The sequence below is a fragment of the Emydura macquarii genome, unplaced genomic scaffold, assembly GCF_026122565.2.
Source record: "Emydura macquarii macquarii isolate MOO-44397 ecotype Brisbane River unplaced genomic scaffold, CSIRO-AGI_Emac_v2 contig_3253, whole genome shotgun sequence".
Taxonomy (NCBI): Eukaryota; Metazoa; Chordata; order Testudines; family Chelidae; genus Emydura; species Emydura macquarii.
In genome coordinates this window covers 34693-53941 of record NW_027133390.1, presented here as the reverse complement: position 1 = coordinate 53941, position 19249 = coordinate 34693, and the positions used below count along the sequence as shown (strand labels likewise).

The 19249-nt window shown below is 47.7% G+C and overlaps 1 protein-coding gene across 1 annotated transcript in view; it reads left to right on the top strand.

The window, feature by feature from the left end:
- LOC137142837 (NACHT, LRR and PYD domains-containing protein 12-like) overlaps positions 1–15618 on the top strand; it is a 33368-nt gene extending 17750 nt beyond the window's left edge. Inside the window, exons 5-10 of the mRNA XM_067532301.1 lie at positions 1595–1765; positions 2787–2960; positions 6847–7017; positions 9200–9364; positions 14837–14906; positions 15508–15618. Coding sequence (XP_067388402.1) covers positions 1595–1765; positions 2787–2960; positions 6847–7017; positions 9200–9364; positions 14837–14906; positions 15508–15618 — 862 coding nt within the window. The remainder of the gene's footprint in view (positions 1–1594; positions 1766–2786; positions 2961–6846; positions 7018–9199; positions 9365–14836; positions 14907–15507) is intronic.
- Positions 15619–19249: the final 3631 nt, after the last annotated feature.

Sequence of the window (19249 nt, the reverse complement as noted above, 5' to 3'; positions counted from 1 at the left end):
CAGATTCTGCTGCAGGCTGGATGCCTCAGTGTAAAGGGTTTCTAGGTTCCATGACTGATCTGGGCAGGGTTAAGGAAGTAAAGGGGAAGCTGGTGCAGAGGAGGCTACCTAATGGGGAGGCCGTGTCCTTTCCCCTTCCAGCTGACATGGTCTTGAGCCACTAAAGATACAGGTGGCTGTCTTCCGCTCTGAGTCAACAAGATGCACGTACCGACTCCAGCCCAACACTGCTGCACAATATTCTGCTGGAGCAAATACCAGGACTGAGGTTTGTAGAACATTTACCTCTGCTCCCCAGGAAGTTCCTGCTAGCTTCTGGATCCAGGCAGTGCAGGAGGTGATTTTTTTCTTTAAATGGTCCAAATGAGACTGGTATGTTAGCCTGTGGTCCAGTCTGACTCCTGAATAAGTGCCAGTTGGCTGGAAAGGAAGTGGATGATCCTCCGCACACAGTGTAAGAGATTGATTGGTCAGGGAGCACACAGCCAGTGCTTCTTAGTCTCCACACTAAGGTCCAGATCCTCAGCTGCTGTCAATCAGCAAAGCTCCACTGACTCCAAAATAGCTTGTTTGATTTATACCAGCTGAGGGGCTAGCCTTGTGCATCACTGGAAATTCACTTGAGATTTCTTCAGATAAGTCATTTGGCATCTGTAGGTTTCTTCTTCTTAACATTGTGCACTGATATGTAGCACAGACAACACATCCGGGCTCATTCATTATATCCAGCCTTTCAGTTCTTCCCAGATTCTTCTAATCTCTCCCCAGCCACATCCTTCCATTTCGTTTTATCATAGTCCAGCACACAAGACTTTTCCACTAGCACCTTTAGGTCACTATTTATTGTACTGTCTGCTCTGAGCTCTGTTAAATTTCACTAATAAAACTACCCTACTACTAGTGCAGCTCCTAGGGTGTTAACTGCAGACAATAGCACTTTTACTAAGAGCAGGACTAAGGTCCCACAGTGGTTAATAATAATGCTGGCAGGCAGTTTGCCACCAGCAGAAATGCAGTGGTGAAAGAATTTCACTGTAGGCCCAGTCTGTGCGACTGCCCTCCTTAGGGCAATTCTAGCCTTGTCCAGTGTGTGGTCAAGCCTCGGGAACATGGAGAGAGAAGGGGGACTTGAGACAAGGCAAAACTCACCCGACTCTGAATCCTGAATGTTAAATTCTAAGTATCCCATAAATGGTGGCTTATTTGCTGAGTCCTAAGTAGAAAGGATGCAGCAAGAGATAAGAACAGGCTGTCCACAAGCATAAAACTGTAATATATATTACAATGAGGTTCCTTTCCCTCCCTCCCTTTCCAGTCCTGACCCATCAGGTCTAATGAAGCTTCTTTATTAGGGGGTGTCCAAATGATTTTGCTCAGAAGATGGAGTTTGGGAACTTGGCCTTAGAATATCATTAATGTGTGGAACACAGGATCAATGAGAGCTACAGATGCCCAGGATGGAAACTGACATATGTGGTCTTCAGCATCCACTACTAAAGCTCTGTGATTTTTATTCCCAAATTAAAAGAATCTTCCTAGAAACGGACTGAGACAGAAGTGCTCATTTCCTTCTCTGATTATCTGCCCCATGCAGGCTTTCTAACTGCTATCTCACAGCTGCTTGTGGTGAGGATCTCTCCTCTGTTCTCGGCACCAAACCCACCCTGACAGAGCTAGATATAGGGGAGAACAACCTGGGAGATTCAGGAGTGCAGCTGCTGTGTGAGGGACTGAAACATCCCAACTGCAAACTGCAGAAACTGCAGTAAGTATTTGTAAGGTTCCCTTCTGTAAAGAAGCTGGCAGGGTGTGAGATGTCACTGCCTGCAGGTACAAGGGGAGGCTGAAAGCTGAGTGTCTTCCAGCTTCTGATGTGTCAGTGGCTCCCAACATCCCACTGGCCCCTCATATTTGGAAAATGGAACTTATAAATAAAGATGAGCCCAAACTGGAGCACTAATTTAAACCCCTCTGGAACTGAGGAATGCACGGTGCTAATATTCACTAAGGTATTTTCCAGGAAGACGAAGCATGATCTCTCTCCTTTAGATAACAGCCAGTCCTTCAGAATGATCTTTAGAACAATTTTACATTTATTTCAATTGAAAACAAACAAAAGACTGTGCTGGCCAGTGAATCGTGGGACTTTCTCATGCCCCCCTCCTGCTCTGCCATTGCCTGCTTTGCTGCTACTTTTGCCCCTGAGGTGGCGAGAGAAGGGATCAGACCTTGTGCTCAGGGGAATGCAAGGGTTGCGGCTGTGCCCAGCCATAGTGTGGGGTGCAAGGAGAGGGAGGCTTCCTGTGCTCTGCCTCCCCTGGCACACCTTGAAATGACTTCATTTCCCCTCTCCAGCTGCTGAGTCTGTCCACTGGCTTCCAGTCTGCTATAGGGCAAGAGGAAACCCTGTATCTCGAGTGCTCCATTAGAGAGAGGCCAAATTCAGACTTTGGTGAGCAACATCCAGGCCACCTTGGATGTGCTCAACCCTGTGTCATGGTACAAGGCTAGCTACACCCCTGTCTCCTTTCAGGTGTCTCTGAGTGCACCCATCTCAGGTCCCAGGCCTCCACGTTTCTCTGGGTGTAGTCACGCAATTCTGTCACCCTTGCACTGGCCCAGTGAGAGCTAAAGCTTCATGTGGACCAAAATCCACATGGGATTATGTTGTCTCCAGAATTCACTACTACAGCACAGTGATTTTATTCCCAGAATAAAGGACTCTTTCTAGAGGGAACTGGACAGAGAGAAGTGCTCATTTCCCTCTTTGCTTCTGTCTCCTGCAGGTTGATGAATTGTGGTCTGACAGCCAGTTCTTGTGGAAATCTCTCCTCTGTTCTCAGGGTCAAACCGACCCTGACTGAATTGGATCTTGCACTGAACAACCTGGGAGAGGCAGGAGGAATGAAGCTGCTGTGTGAGGGACTGAAACATCCTGACTGCAAATTGCGGAAGCTGAGGTGAGTATTCACACACTTTCCTTCTGTAAAGAACTCAGCAGGGTGTGCAGATGGTGTAAGATGTCAGGTCTGTGAAGGAACATGGAGAGGTTGAAAGCTGAGTGTCCCTCCAACACCTGATGTCTCAGTAGCTCCCAATATCCCTATGGTCTGTCGCGATTGGAGAAAAGAATTTGTTAATAAAGATGGGTCCAAACTGGAGCAGTAGTTCAAACTCCCCTGAACTTGAGGAATGAGTGATTTCCACTGAAATGTATTTTTTCAATAAAAATTGTAGCGTAATCTCATCCTCTTAGAGACAGACCCTTTTAAACACCTTGTTAGTCATCTTTAAAGAATACTACATTTATTTTGACTTAAAACTAATAGAAACACAAGAGGCCCAAGGAGCTCAGGATCCTAAATCTCTGGGCTGTCTGCCTCGGGGGGAGCTGTGGGAGGGATTTTGTTTCAGAGAGGAAGAATTCTTCTCGCACATCCTTCACATGCCGGGGGATCTACCTGCAGCTAAACCCTCTTCAAGAGCTGCAACTTATTCCTCTGGTTGCCCATCTGGCTGTCTTGGCCCGTGCATTGTGGGATTTTTATTAAATCAAGAGCTATCAAGAGCTCCTTTTGCTCTTGCCTCCTTAGGTGTTGGGTTTGGGTTTTTTTTGCTTCTAAGTTGGGGAAAGAAGGGCTCAGACCTTGTGCTCAGGGGAGTCCAAGGAGAGAGAAGCTTCCTGTCCCATGCCCTCCCCTTGTTCACTTTCTGAATAGCCTGCACAGTGTGGGTCAATCTGAACTGCAACACTCACCCGTTTCAGCTGCCGCCTGGCTGAGGTGTCTCTGGCCTGTGACGTACCCACAGTGGCTGGTGAAACTAGATTCAGCCAAGAGAAATCAGCAGTTTGTCAAAATACCCTTGACAAGAAGCCCCTCTGGGAATAAAAGTGTTTCTTGTTACTAATGTAGCAGGGGATGGTGACCTCTGCCATGTGACAGGGTATTGCCCATTGTCACATTCATCCAAATTATGGGACGAGGCAGGGGCCAGGAAATAGCATCCAGTTTCTCTCCAGCACTCCTCCATATCAGACCCTTGTCACCGGGTTCAGAAGTGAACTGCAGTCTTTCACGGAAGGAAGCCCCTTCAGTTTTCACTCAGGAAAGGAATTGGGCAAAGAAACCTTGGAGGAGGGTGGCGGCGCTTCCAGATTTTCCTGGCAGCAAATGGAGGTGCAGAGAAACCAGTCAGAGCGACCTCCTCCATGCTGCTACCAGTGGGATTGGCAGTGGGACCAGATAGATCATTGTCCCCAGCCTCCTCCCCCCAAGTCCTGTTGCTCATTGACTTCCAACTGGGTAGGGTGAGCTGCAGCATCACATCCATTTTCCGAAACTGACAAACAGGTTTAGAGGTGCCTCTGACATGTTTCCTCAAGGAATTGTCAGGCCTGGCTTGGGCACTGGAGGCGGATCTGCTGCTCTGACCAAGAAGGGAGGGCTTGTTTTTTTTGTATGGCAGTGGGAGCCTACTGATGGGTAGTTTGTATCAGTGCTCCGGAAGGCTTTGCCCTTTCTCAGAAGATCTTCAGGTGAGTTTGGGACCAGTTAGTCTCAGACTGGAGCAGCTGCATGAGCATTGGCTGCTGGATTTCAGTCCACTGCTACATGTGGGATTGGAAGTTTGCAACACATCTCAGTGAGAGCATTCAGGGGGCTGCAAACTGCTGTGAATAGTCATTCACAAATTTCAAAAATACAGTGATCCAGGCAACAGTATCTCTTGGAAACGGCACTTCCCCAGCAGCAAAGTGAGCTCATGGACCAGTATGTACACACGGGGCTGCCAAGTCGTCAGGTATCTCATCTGACACTCATTTGGCAACACACTTCAACTGGAATCGAGAGAAGGCAGGAACTGTAGTTCCTCCTGTCAGTCACTAGAGGACACGATTGCTTCATATTTGAGAAGGGGAAGTACTTGTGAAATGTTACCTGTTATGGGACAGGTTGTCAGGTTGCTGATGCACACAGGGCCGCTGTGCCAGGTTATGAAATGTAAATGTTGTATTTGTGCTTGTATAAGATCCACTTTGCTTTTCCTTAGGGAAATGTCCTGTTTTTCTGCCCTTTGGAGTTTGCCCCTCCAGTTCCTGATGGGGTAGAGGAAACCTAACAGGTTTTCTGAACTTTGAGTATGAACTTCTGCCCCTCCACGTTGTGGAAGGCTAAGTGCTGCACTGCAATCTGAGCTGCCCGAACATAGGCATCAGAGAGGCTAGGCTGGCATTTCGATCTGAATAGGATGACCAGATAGCAAGTGTGAAAAATCAGGACAGGGGTAGGGGGGAATAGGCGCCCGTATAAGACAAAGCCTCAAATATCAGGACTATCCCTATAAAATCAGGACATCTGGTCACCCTAGATCTGAACATGGTCAGACCCAGGCTCAGTCTTATCTCCCCTGGTAAAGCGCTCCCCAGCCAGGGTCTGCTGTGTGCCTCTGGGAGTCTGACCCTGTGCGTTGTTCGCTGTAGGAACCCAGTGTGGTGTTGCTGGGTTGGTGGATCATGGTGGATGAACAGGCTCAGAGACAGCCTGACCTTAAATTGTTAAGAGCCTTGTAAATTAGGGCAACTGCTAGGGTTTTGAATTACATTCTGAAATCCACGGGGTTTTGAGAATCAGGGTGTGATATGCTGTGCTCAAATAAATTGCACACTGTATGAGATGTAGTTTGCATGTGATATTTACCTTAAGCCCCAGAGAAGGCATTCCAGTGTCTCGGACCAGGGGGATTCAGAAGTGGCACCGCTTCATGGAGGCTGAAACCTCCCAACTGTAAAATACAAAGATCAGTGTCAGCAGCCACTGGCTTCCTTTGTAATTCCCTCACCGTTCTTCATTGTCCACACCAATCTGGGTGTATTTTTATCCACTGGTAAATCGCAACGCCTTACGCAGTCAGAGGAGCTTATAGCCAGTGAGTGTGTCTTAGCTTTCCACTCTAAGGGCCAGATCTTCTGCTGATTCAAATCAGCATAGCTCCACTGACTTCAGAGTAGCTTCGCTGATTTACACCAGCCTTGACCATCACTGGGAGTTCATTTGAGCTTTCTTAAGGAAAGTCGTAAGTCATCTATCAGGACATGTTCATACTTACCGTGCGATTCGGCGGCAGTTGACGGGAGTTACGCAAACTACGCAGAGTGGTTTGCGTAACTATTGTCAATTGCTTCTAGGCGCTGTTTACATTGCGCTGAGCCGTTCCCGTCGGTTCAGCGCTACGCTACTTGAGGGGGTGGACTTATTCAGTTGACTTCCTGATCGATTGAGCGGGTCTCACTGACCACTCAATCGATTAAGAAAGATCGATCTGGCCGTCAATGTAAACGTAACCCTAGTCTCTTCCTAGAATTATGAGCCTCTATATAACACAGACACTAACTCTGGGCTCATTTTATCCAATCTTTTAGTATCTTCCAAAATTCAGTGTATTTTAGCTCCTAAAGTTCTGATCTCTCTACAATCACTCCCATCATGCTGCTGTCACACCAATGGGGCTGCAACAGTGAAAGACTGTAACAATTTAATTGTAGGCCCAGCCTCTGAGACTGGGCTCCCTATGGAAATTCCACCTTTTCTAGTGTATGGTCAAACCCAGGGAAAAGGGGAGTTTGGGAACTTTGCCTTAGAATAGCATTCGTATGTGGAATACAGGATCAATGAGAGCTGCAGCCGCACATGGATTGAAATGCGCACTTAGTCACGTGGTCCTCAGCAACCACCGCTACAGCTCTGTGATTTTATTCCCAGAATAAAGGGATTTTTCTGTAAAAAACCCACTGAGGGAAATGGACAGACAGAAGTGCTTATTCCCCTCTGTTTGTGTCTCCTGCAGGTTGATGGGTTGCCAACTCACAGCCACTTGTTGTCAGGATCTTTCCTCTGTTCTCAGTATCAATCAGACTTTGACTGAGTTGGAGCTGAGGGGGAATCTCGTTAGAGATTCAGGGGTGCAGCTGCTGTGTGAGGGATTGAAGCATGCAAACTGCAAACTGCAGAAACTGGGGTGAGTATTTACAGGTTTCTTTTCTGGAAAGTACTTAGCAGACGGTTTGAGATGTCAGCTCCCTGCAAGCTCATTGTGAGGCTGGCAGCTGAGTATCCCTGCAGCACCTGATATGTCGGGTGTTCACAACATCTCGATGGCCTGTTATGTTCATAAAATGGAAGTGATAAATAAAGATGGGCCCAAACTGAAGCGATAGCTCCAAACTCCTCCCCCTCCCTGAACCTGAGGAAGAAGTGTTTTCCCTGCAATTATATACTTGTGCTGGTAGCACCACCTACTGGATACCTGTGCTGGTAGCACCACTATTATTAAGTTGGCCCGATACTTCCCCTTGTAAGACCATCTTCAGTTGCTTATAAACTTGCCTAACTCTAAACTGCTTGGGCTGAAATTTTCCTCACCAGGCATCGCTTCAGGATGAACTTTTTTAAAGTAAATTTAAGTTAAACTGTTCAAAGGTTTCCAAGAACAAGGTTAGAGGGAAAATACATTTTTAGCAGCTCTGTTGTTGATAATCTCTAGCTCCCTCATATGTTGAATCATAGAGTTGGAAGGGACCTCAGGAGTTCATCTAGTCCAACCCCCTGCTCAAAGCAGGACTAACCTCAGCTAAATAATCCCAGCCAGGGTTTTGTCAAGCTGCAGTTTAAAAACCTCTAAAGATGGAGATTCCACCACCTCTCTAGGTAACCCATTCCAGTGCTTCACCACCCTCCTAGTGAAAAACTTTTTCCTAATGTCCAACCTGGACCTTCCCCACTGCAACTTGAGACCATTGCTCCTTGTTCTGTCATCTGCCACCACTGAGAACAGCCTAGCTCCATCCTCCCTGGAACCCCCTTTCAGGTAGTTAAAAGCTGCTATCAAATCCCGCCTCATTCTTCTCTTCTGCAGACTAAACAAGTCAAGTTCCCTCAGCCTCTCCTCATAAGTCTTGTGCTCCAGCCCCTTAATAATTTTTGTTGCTCTCTGATGGACTCTCTCCAACTTGTCCACATCCTTTTTGAAGCAGGGATCCAAAATTTGGTAGGGCGTAGCCTTTTTGTCAAATGTGCCTTTTGCTTTTCCTGTGAAGATCTTCCCAAACTGGCCTCTCTGGGCCTTCCTTTGTTCTGTCCCAAATCTACAGACCAGCTCAGGTTGTTTACATCCTCCACAGAGGCTCAACGGCTGTCCCATTACACAGCAGGCTCTTCTGTCACGAAATTTTGTAGGCATCCCATGCCCCCTTCCTGGCTGCACCTATTAATTACGCAGGGACACTTGCTTTATGGCCAATCAGAATCAGGGAGCTGGTGGGGCAGGCAAAGCAAGAGGTTTGGTATAAAAGGCTGAGTTTTTCTTGACAGAGGGGTCTTTTTTTTGATTTGACAAATGGATGTGACCTTTTCTCCAAGGGGAGACCCCATCCTATTGAAGAGTTGGAGAGATTGGAACCTGTCTGGGTCTCCATAGGAGTCACGGGTGAGGGGGGAGCCTTTAAATCCTGCTATTGTTTTATGTTTTCTCTGGATGCTTTTGTCCTTAAATAAATGCACAGTGCTTTGAGAGAGCTGGTTGGTCACTGATAAACCATGGTCACAGCCTTTGGGGAGAAAGTAAAGCCCAGGGGCTGCACTTAGTCAGACCTCCTGGGGATAATCAGCGTGCAACTGCAGGCAGCCACAACCTACGCACCAGGACAGAAGAGAACAGGATATAGGTCCCTGCCCAGAGAGAGAAGTGACAGCTAGAGGCCTGAGGGGTTTTCCTTGAGCTAACCACAGAGGGAGGTCAAAGATGTAGTTACCCTAAAACTCTGACAGATGGATGTGAAGGGGCCCTCCTGAATCCTGGTTGGTCAATGGAAAGGCCTGGGGGCGGTGCTTAGGGAGGAAGTCTTACCCCACCCCTTATTCCTCATTGGTCAAGGGTAGAGGTTTGGGGCTTGAAATGTCTGGTTCATTCCCAGTGCTGATTGGGCAAGGGTAGAGCTTACGCTGGAAGTCCCACCCAATATTGGTTTCTCATTAGACAAGGGGTGGGGCTTTGGACAGGAACTGGGGCAGGACTTCTGGTCCATTCTCAGTGCTGTGTGGTCAGGGAGAGAAGTGGGGGGGGGGGGGGCACCTGTCATAACAGCTGTGAGAAGCCCCATTCACACCATGATTACTCTTCTCTGCATTTTTCTCTCCTGCAGGTTGAAGAATTTCCTTCTCACAGATGCATGTTGTGAGGATCTCACTGCTGTTCTCAGCATCAGTGATAGCCTGACAGAGCTGGATATCCATTATCTGAATGATTTTGGAGTGCAGCTGCTGTGCGAGGGACTGAAACACTCAAACTGCAAACTGCAGAGACTGGGGTAAGTGACATTTGGCCTCCTCTGTGCATTTACAGGTGTCCTTTATGTACAGAGCTTGGCAGGGTGTGTGGCTGGTGTCTTATTGGCTGCCCTCTGTAGCAAAATGGAGAAGCTCAGAGTTGAGTGTCTCTCCAGCTCCTGTGGCAATGGCTCACAACATTGACCAGCCTGCCCTGCGTGGAAAATGGAAATTTTTATGTGAAGCTGGGCCCACACCAGAAGGTGGCTCCACAATCTTCTGATGTTTGGGAAATAAATAGTTGATTGTTTGTTTTTTAAACGCTTAATAAAATGCATCTGTTTTAAAGTAGCACACTTTCCTCATCAGCCAACAGCCTGTTTTATAGATAATTTTAATAACTTTTGACACCTTAACATATTACTTTAAAGTTAATTTAGGCAAAGGGAACCCCAGGAGCCTGAGAATTCTTAACCCCCCATCTGAGCTGAAATATCCAATGTGGTTTCAGCTTCAGCCTTAGCCATGGTAACTGCTGCCTTTGAAGTTCACAGAGTTGAGGCTGATGCTTCTGTCAGCTGAGAGGCACCACCAGTTTGGAGAAATACCCTTTGACGTGCACCCCTCTGGGAGTGGGGATGCGTGGTTACAGTAACAAACAGGGCAGGTTAGAAGAGATGCCAGTGTTGGACTCATCAAAACCAAAACCCTCTTTGGGGAACACAACGCTTCTTCCCTCTTCTGTTCCGGTATGTCTCTGCTTGTTTCTTCTTTCAAGTCAGAATCACAAGCCTGGTGTGGAGCCCTCCTGGAATATTGGGCCAGATTTTCAAAAGAGCTCAGAACCCAGCAGTTCCCCATTGTTACTCTTCTGCCCACATTTTCCAAAGACCTGCCGTTGGAGGCTGTGATCTCTCGAAAATCTGCCCCAAAAGCATGAGCAGTGTGAACAGCAAAATCAGCCCCTCCAGCTAAGGTCCATCATTGGAGGCTTGAGGTTATTGCTGCCAACAACTAATGCAAGAGGTTGTCATGGAAAAGAATCACTCTGCTACATTTTAGAGTTGGATCGGGTGCAGCTTTAATTGTGACACACACACAATCACATAACCATAGCTATGGGGAATACTATAGCCATAGGGAAAATCCAAGTGGCTATAGGGAAGTCATACTTCGCCTGGCTACCAGATTCAAAAGACTTATATAGGGGTTGCTTAGGTTCATTTACATGTTGATCTCATAGTGGAATTTGGTTAACAGTTTATACTTAACAGGAAAGACAATTATAATGCACAGTGGGATACACCAGATGTTTTCACAGGAACGCCCAACGAGTCACTTGATTATACAATGTGGTTTTCAGGTACCCTGGCTATCACCTGAAGATGGGTGGTTACACAATACCTGTTCAAATGCTAATTTGTATGGAGTGAGTTTCTATGGGGTCGGTAAGACAAAGGGGGGCAGATACCGGTACTTATCGAAACAGGTGAAGTCTGTTCACAGACTTCAAAAGGCTTAAGGCTTATAATAGAGAACTTGCATTTGGGGTGTGGTTCAGAGACATCTTGTGGGATTTTAGCATCTTTATCATAATTTCAGTTGAGGCATTCTGTTAATGGTTTAGCCTGGGGCTTCTATTTCAGTTTCAGGCTACAACTTCAGGCCAGGCCTTCTATGATCAATTTCTATGATTAATTATTTGACTTCACAGGGTTGTCCTGCCTAGAACATCAACAAGAGCCCTGACAAGAGAGTTAAAGGAGAAAAGATTGCCTCAAAAATTATCCCTCTCGTGGAAGAGAGCTGTGGCAAGAGAAGTTGCAAGACTGGCTTAGAAAAAATCCTGGCCAATAGAGAGCCTGCTCGTTACTATTTGTATAATTTAATATAGTTTACTTCAATTTAGAGTAATTTTTATGAGCCTCCTGTGGTATCCACTTTAAAAAGATCTTGAGATTCTGCCACAAAGAGGAGACCAGTGTGCCGGGTACCCGGCAGTGGAGGCAGAGAATTCTGGGAGTTCCACAGAGGGGTGTTTCTAATCTCAGGCTGGCTGTCAAATTTTGGCCACCTCCAAGCAGCAGGAGAAAAGAAAATGCCCACTATACAGGCTGTTGGACATGAACGGGGGGAGAACTATCTGTCTGCCAGTTTTCAATCCACTTGATATGTGTCGTATTGATTTTTGCACAGTGCTATTTTTTAATCAAACGGCTGTGCAGTAATAAATCAAGTTTCTTACAGAAGTCTAAGTACCTCATTTCAGTAGTTACCTTTATCAACCAGACTCATTATCTCAAAGAATGTTGTCAGGTCTTGTCAAACAAACCTTTTTTCCATGAACTACATTGACTGCCATTATTTATATTCGGTCCTTTCTTTCTTTCTTACCGGGTCCATCTCTGCTGTTCCATTATTTTTTCCTGGGTTGATGGAAAGCCAACTGGCCTATAATTACCCAGTTCATCCCATTCATCACCTTAAAATATTGGCACAATATTGGCATTCTTTCAGTATTCTGGAACTTCCTCAGTTTTCCAAGATTTATTTAACACCAACAGTCCAGAAGGCTCCTCGGCCAATTCTTATGAAAAAAAAAAAAGTTTTTGGTGCAGTAAAGACCTTCTGATTTAAAAATATTGAACTTTATTAGATTGTTTAATATTCTTTAGATACCGTTAGAACAGAAAATATCTGATCATCATTATGTCTGATGAATAAATCCTCCAGCTTCTTGTCATCTATGGAACAAAATTAGATATTTAATACTTCTGCCTTTTCTGCATCACTGTTGACAATTTTATCATCTCCATCTAACAATGGACCTACACTACTATTAGGATCACTTTTGTTCCAGATATATTTTTTAAAATTCCTTTTCATTATACTTAACCATATTGGCCATCGATATTTTTGTTGTTGGGACCGTTAGCTTCACTTACTAATTGGCTGCATTTCTTAATTTCTAATTTATATGAATTACCTTTAACATTAACTTGCCTTTTATCCACTCCTATCATTACTAAATAGGTTGTAGCCATCAATTTAAACATTCCAATTATGTGAATCCTCCCATAGGTTCTAGTAATATCAGCTATGAAAGAAGTTCTTATGTGAGCATTTCCAGTTTCTCCCATTTATTACCCATGCTTCTAGCATTGGTGCATAGAAAATTAAGGAATTTCCTCACATCATCTTGAGTATCTCAGGATGACCCAATAATATATTCTGTGGTCCACACCAAGCTTCTTTTATATATAGCAACTTAATAAAGGGTTTAGCTAGGGAGGATAATTACAAACTTCCCGTACCAGTTCAATAGTCTAAGAAACACACTCCCTTTAGAAGGATCTTTTGATTGTGGAGCCTGTACAACCACATTCTAAATGGCTCTTAAATATCTCATATGCAGTGGGCTGTGGCCATGTTCATCCCAGGATATTAGAGAGACAAGGTGGGCGAGGGAATATCTTTTATTGGACCAATGTCTGTTGGTGAGTGAGACAAGCTTTTAAGTTTACACAGACCTGAAGAAAAGCTCTGTAAACTCAAAAGCTTGTCTCTCTCACCAGCAGACATTGCTCCGATAAAAGATATTTCCTCCCCCACCTTGTCTCTTAAATATCTCGAGTAGATTACCTTCAGGCTCAGGCTTACTTGCCCCATGTTGCAATTTGAAGAACAAACCAGTTCTGGGTAATTTTTATGGATTTTATTTAAAATATAAAAAAAATCTGAACATATATATCAATGTCTACTACAATTCCATCAAACTAATTAAGAATGGAACACCACAATGATCAAATCAAGGTCACAACTCACTCAATAAATAAATTGGTTCAAATGATCAAATCACTAAATCAACATAGCAGGTAAGAGGACCAAACCAGGCAGCTGTCACAAGAAAGAATTGCTTTTCTTGCTTCTGCATTAGGAGAATTAAGAAGGAGCAGGTTTCCCTTTAATCTAAGTCCCCAGATAGTGTTCCAGACAAGAGAACATGAGTATCCAGTCTAGTCGGAGGCCCTTGCCAGGTGAGATCACCCAAAGAGTGATTTCTTTGCAAGTCGCCACTTTCATACTTCCCTCTTAAACACCTCTGTTGTTGCAGGCTATTTTCTACTGTTCCCACTTCCCTCCTCCACCTTTCACATAATAAATAGCACAGAATCTTTCCAAAAAGACTTAGCCCCGCAATGATTGTTAACCTCGCTATCGCCTCTCAGAAAGGTGGATTAACTACAGTGACGGAGACCCCTCCAGTCATTGTAGGTAATGTTTAAACCAAAGCACTACAAAGGCACAGCTGCAGCTGTAAATGTAGCATTGTAAATGTAGATAAATTCTTAGTCTTGAGACAAGACGGCTGAGGAGGGACCTGATAACATCTTTAAAATGTTAAGAGCAGTTGTAAAGAGGACAACGATCAATTATACTCCCTGTCCACTGAAGATAGGACAAGTAATAATGAGCTTAATCTGCCGCAAGAGAGATTTAGGATAGATAGGAAAAGCTTTCAGACTATCAGGGTTGTTAAGCTCTGGACTAGGCTTCCACGGGAAGTTATGGAATCTCCATCATTGGAGGCTTTTAAGAACAGGTCAGACAAACGCGTGTCAGGGATGGTCTAGGTTTATTTGGTCCTGCCTCAGCACAGGGGGCTGGACTAGCGGACCTCTCAAGGGCCCCTACAGCCCTACCTTATTTCCCAAACCCTGGGTCGTTTCCAAGACATCAACAGTCCTTTGGCCAGATCCACAGTTGGTGTAAATGGAAGTGGCTCTATTGACATCCATAGAGCCACGCTGGCCGACACCTACAGAGGAGCTGGTCCCTTGTCGTAAAACCAGGCAGAAACCACACTGGAGTGGGACCAGTGGATTCCTTTTCACTTTTTTCTTATTTCTCTCCTGAAATGAATGGTGGGTGTCCTGTTTCCACTTCTCAGCTGGGAGAAGGGCTTCTAGGAGCTGCAAATAAAAACAACAAATATGAGAAATTCTCAGAATAAGAACACAAAGCCCCAAATTGTGCCAGGTATTGGCACCCAAAGTGGATCTGCTTATTTGATCTTTGAGGGAATAAAGGGGATTGCCCCCAAAAGACAGCAGAGATAAAGAATCTCACAGGGATGTATCAGAAATGCCATCTTCCATCCTGCATTTATCAAGCAGCAGCTTCCTCCTGGGTAACTGTGAAAGTGACTTGTAAAGCTTTTTCATGTTCACGTTTTCAGCTTATGATATTCATGGTCCATGAAGATCCACTTCTGCTTCCTTTATTTTTGCCAAAACCCTCTTTCTCATTATGTTTTAAAATGAAAAATAGTGGCAGTGTTCTACCTGAGAAAAACACAAGAGAGAGGAACTTAAGCTCCACTGTCTGCTGATATCACTGCTATTTGAATATTGAGCAAATATTCAATCACACTCTTTTATATGTTGTTTGTTTTGATTAGACCTGCTACATTGTCTTGCTTAAAGCTGCTACGTTATTTTCTCCTGACACAGAGTATGTGGGAAGTACAAAAAGATGAAGAAGTTCATGGTGTTTGTGATGTCAACATTATCTCAGAAACAGGTGTGCCAGCTGCTGGTGCCAAAGGAATGCCGCCAAAAGAAAAAAACTTCCTTGGCTTTTATTCCTTCTGGAAAAGATTTTATATCTATAAAATTTCACTAGGAAGGTTTAGAACCTTACTTGCTGTCACATGAGAACTGCTATAGAAATTCAAAAAGCTTTGAAGATTAGCTTTAAATGGAGATGTTTTTGTTCTACTTCGAGTGATTTCTCATATCCGGTCCAATATAGGTGAGTGCGCGCCCCGTGCACTGGTTCCCGGAACGTTTTTTGCCCTTAGCAAGCCCTGTAGGGCTGGCTATGGCGCCAGCTGGAGTGCCGTGCACATGCTGCAGTATATCAGGCACCGCCGGCCCTGAGGGCCCTCAGTTCCTTCTTTCCGCCCGTTGACGGTTGTTGAAACGTCTGTCCCTAGCTGTTCAAGCAAGTAGCAACTCCTTTCTGTTTTTCCTTGTTGTTTGTGATAGATAGTGCTAAGTAGAATAGTTTAGTTTCAATAGTTAAGTGTAGAGTTAGAACAATAGATAGATAGCCCTTAGGGGCTTAAGGTTGGGCCATACCTGGCTCAGCCGGTTTTAAGGCCTGTGCTGCTTGTGGCAAGGCTTTCCATGTGAGCAACCCTCAGGACCACTGCCTCCATTGTCTCGGGGAGCAGCACCGAAAGGACAAACACAAAATTTGCAAGGTGTTCAAGCCGCAGACCCAGAAGTAGAGGGATGCCCACTTGAAGGCCATCCTGATGGAGTCTGCGCGAAACTGACACGATCCCCTGTGGCACTGAGCGTCTCCTCAGTGCAGAGCGCACCGGCACCGGGTCCATCCAGCCAGCAGCCTTCGGTGCCAAAAGGAAGAAGAAGAAGCGGCAAGAGGCTGCTCACAAGGACTCCCCCGCGCCGCCGGTTGGGCTGGGGTCGAACCAGGAGATGCCCCAGCCATGTGCTGTGGAGAGTAGTCCGGCACCGACTCCTGGGGGTGGGGGAGTGCCCCTGCAGGGACCGTCGACACCGGAGGTGTTCTCTACAGCATGCGCCCTGAGGGGCATGCCCATGTCTCCTTCCCCCCCCTCGGCCAAGGGTGCAGGGGATGGTGTCTCGAGGTAAACCTGTGCTGGGTTACCTCAGTGGGTGGTTGAGGCAGGAGTCCAGGTCTCCTCCCAGACGGTTGCAGAGGGTAGAGAGTGTGGGCTCCCCTCCCAGCTCTGACTCAAAGTCATCGAGCTCCTCGACACCTTGGCACCGTGGGCGGTCTCGAGTTTCCAGTGCGAGGTGATGGCGATACAGTTCCACTTCGCAGGGGGATCGCTCTTCGGGCTCCCATATCCCGGCACCGAGTCCAGCACAGCACCGGTTTCGATCCCCGGCAGGCAGCCCGGCGCGGATCCCGGTGGCCGACAAGACCCGATGCACTCGATGCCAGTCCCGATTCCTGTCACGCAGTCCAACAGGGCACCGGGAGCCCGACCAAACCTGATGCGCCCAGCACCAGTCTTGATTCCTGATGCACAGTCTGGTGTGAATCCTGGCTACAGATACCAGACGTCCCCAATCTCGATCCCCGGCAGGCAGCCCGGCGCGGATTCTGGTGGCCGGAGAGGCCTGGCACTGCTCCCAATCCCCAGCGTGTAGCCTGGCAGAAACCCGGCGTGCTCAGCATCGATCACACACTGGCAGCCGGTCACCACCGGAGGTCAAAAGAGCTCGGCACCGGTCCAGATCCCTGGATTGTAGCCTGGAATGGTTCCGGGTCCCGAGGAGGAGCGCAGGCACCGCCGTTCCAGATCCCCGGTGCAACCATCAGCACTGGCGGGAAAGGAACAGCACAGGTCATGTTCCCCAGGTCATAGCCCGGCGAGACCTCTGGCACTGAAGGTCTCGGCACCGGTGGCACCTCCGGCACCGCAGCAACGCTTGGGGTCCTCGGAATCAGAGCCGGGGCACACTCACGGCCGGCACCCCTCCCGATCCAGGGATAAATGCCCCCTCAAGCCCTTGGTGCCTAGGCGGAGCTCGTCTTCCAGATCTTCCATCTGCTCGCCTCCACGCCAGCACCGTAGGCATTGGCACCGGCGTTCCCCCTCCTCCTCCTCATCTTGGAGCAGGTCATCGATGAGGGCGGGCCGTGGGCATAAACTTCACCGGCAACATTCCAGTGGTTCAACGGCCTGGCCTGCAAGGTGTTTCTCAGGTTCCTGAGGGGCAGGATGGTCCAGGTCCTCACGGACAACACAGATGCCATGTTTTACATGAACAGGCAGGGGGGGGCGCGCTCCTCGGCCCTTTGCCAGGAGGCCACTAGACTTTGGGACTTTGTGGGGAGGCATGACTTCCACATATCTGCCTCTCACCTCCCCAGAGTCAGGAACGACGAGGCGGACCGCCTCAGCAGGTCGTTTTTACCCCACCACGACTGGTCACTACACCCGGAGGCGGTGACTTCCATCTTCCGCCAGTGGGTGTTCCCGAACTGGACCTGTTCACGTCATCCTTTCAGACTGGATGGGGACCCTCATGTATGCATTTCCCCCCATTCCGCTGCTGCCCACAGTCCTCTTGAAAATCAAGAGGGACAGAGCGGATGTCATTCTGATCGCCCCGGCCTAGCCAAGACAGCATTGGTTCAACATGTTGCTGGACCTGTCCATCGCCACGCCAATGCCACTCCCGAGGCATTATGACCTGCTGTCCGAGGACCAGGGTCGCCTGCTGCACTCGGACCTGGACTCCCTCCACCTGACAGCATGGAGACTCTGTGGCTAATGGAGGGGGGAGAGAGCCTGCTCGGTGCTGATCCAACAGGTTCTGTTGGGTAGCAGAAAACCTTCCACTCAGGTGGTGTACCTGGCCAAGTGGAGGCATTTTACCTGTTGGGCGAAGTCTTGGGGCATACCGCCGAGCTGTTCACCCATACAAGTGATTTTGGAGTACCTGCTCCACCTGAAGCTGCAGGGCCTGGCCCTGGCCTCCCTGAAGGTGCACCTGGCAGCCATCTCGGCCTTCCACCAGCCAATGGAAGGGAGGTCACTCTTTTCGCACCCTATGTCAGTCAAGTTCCTCAAAGGGGTGGAGAAGCTGTATTCGCAGGTCCGTGATCCGGTACCTCCCTGGGACTTGAACCTGGTCCTCGCCATGCTGACAGGACCCCCCTTCGAGCCTATGGATACATGCCCGCTGCTCGTCCTCTCCTGGAAGGTAGCCTTCCTGGTGGCCATTACATCAGCTAGAAGGGTCTCCGAGATCAGGGCTTTGACCTCGGAGCCCCCCCATACGGTTTTCTATAAAGATAAGGTGCGACTGAGACCCCACCCAGCCTTCCTGCCTAAGGTGGTGTCCCAGTTTCATTATAACGAGGATATCTTCCTCCCCATATTCTTTCCTAAACCGCACGGTTCGGAGGAGGAGCAGAGATGGCACTCGCTAGACGTGCGACGTGCCCTGGCTTACTACATCGAGCGGACGAGGCTGTTCTGAAAGTCGTCACAGCCGTTCATGGCCATGGTGGACTGGATGAAGGGTTCACCCGTCTCCACCCAGTGCATCTCTGCCTGGATCACTGCCTGGATCAGGACCTGCTACGAGTGGGTGAAGGTGCTGCTTCCAGGAGCTGTGACAGTGCACTCAACCAGATCCCAGGCCTCGTCAGCAGCCTTCCTGGCACGAGTGCCCCTGCAGGACATCTGCACAGCAGCGACCTGGTCATCGGTCCACACTTTCATGTCCCACTACGCCATCGTGCAGTAGGCGAGGGAGGACGCAGGCTTCGGCAAAGCCGTGCTGATGAGAGTAGCTCAACGCTGACTCCTACCCACCTCCAAGGTATGGCTATTTAATCACCTATATTGGAATGGACATGAGCAATCACTCGAAGTAGAAAACAGGGTTACTTACCAGTAACTGTTGTTCTTCGAGATGTGTTGCTCATATCCATTCCACTCTCTGTCCCCGCTGTCGGAGTCAGCAGAAAGAAGGGACTGAGGACCCTCAAGGCATGTGTGAGGCACTCCAGGTGGCGCCGTAGCCGGCCCTATAGGGCTTGCTAAGGGCAAAAAAGTTCCGGGAACCAGTGCACAGGGCGCGCACTCACCTATATTGGAATGGATACGAGCAGCACATCTTGAAGAACAACAGTTACTGGTAAATAACCCTGTTTTTTCCTAGTATCTAACCTAAATCTCCCCTGTTGCAGATTAAACCCATTTCTTCTTGTCCTACCTTCAGTGGACATGGAGAACGATTGATCACCGTCTTCTTCATTAGAGCCCTTAACATATTTGAAGACTGTTATGTCCCCTTCAATCTTCTTTTCTCAAGACTAAATATGCCCAGTTTTTTTAACCTTTCTATAGT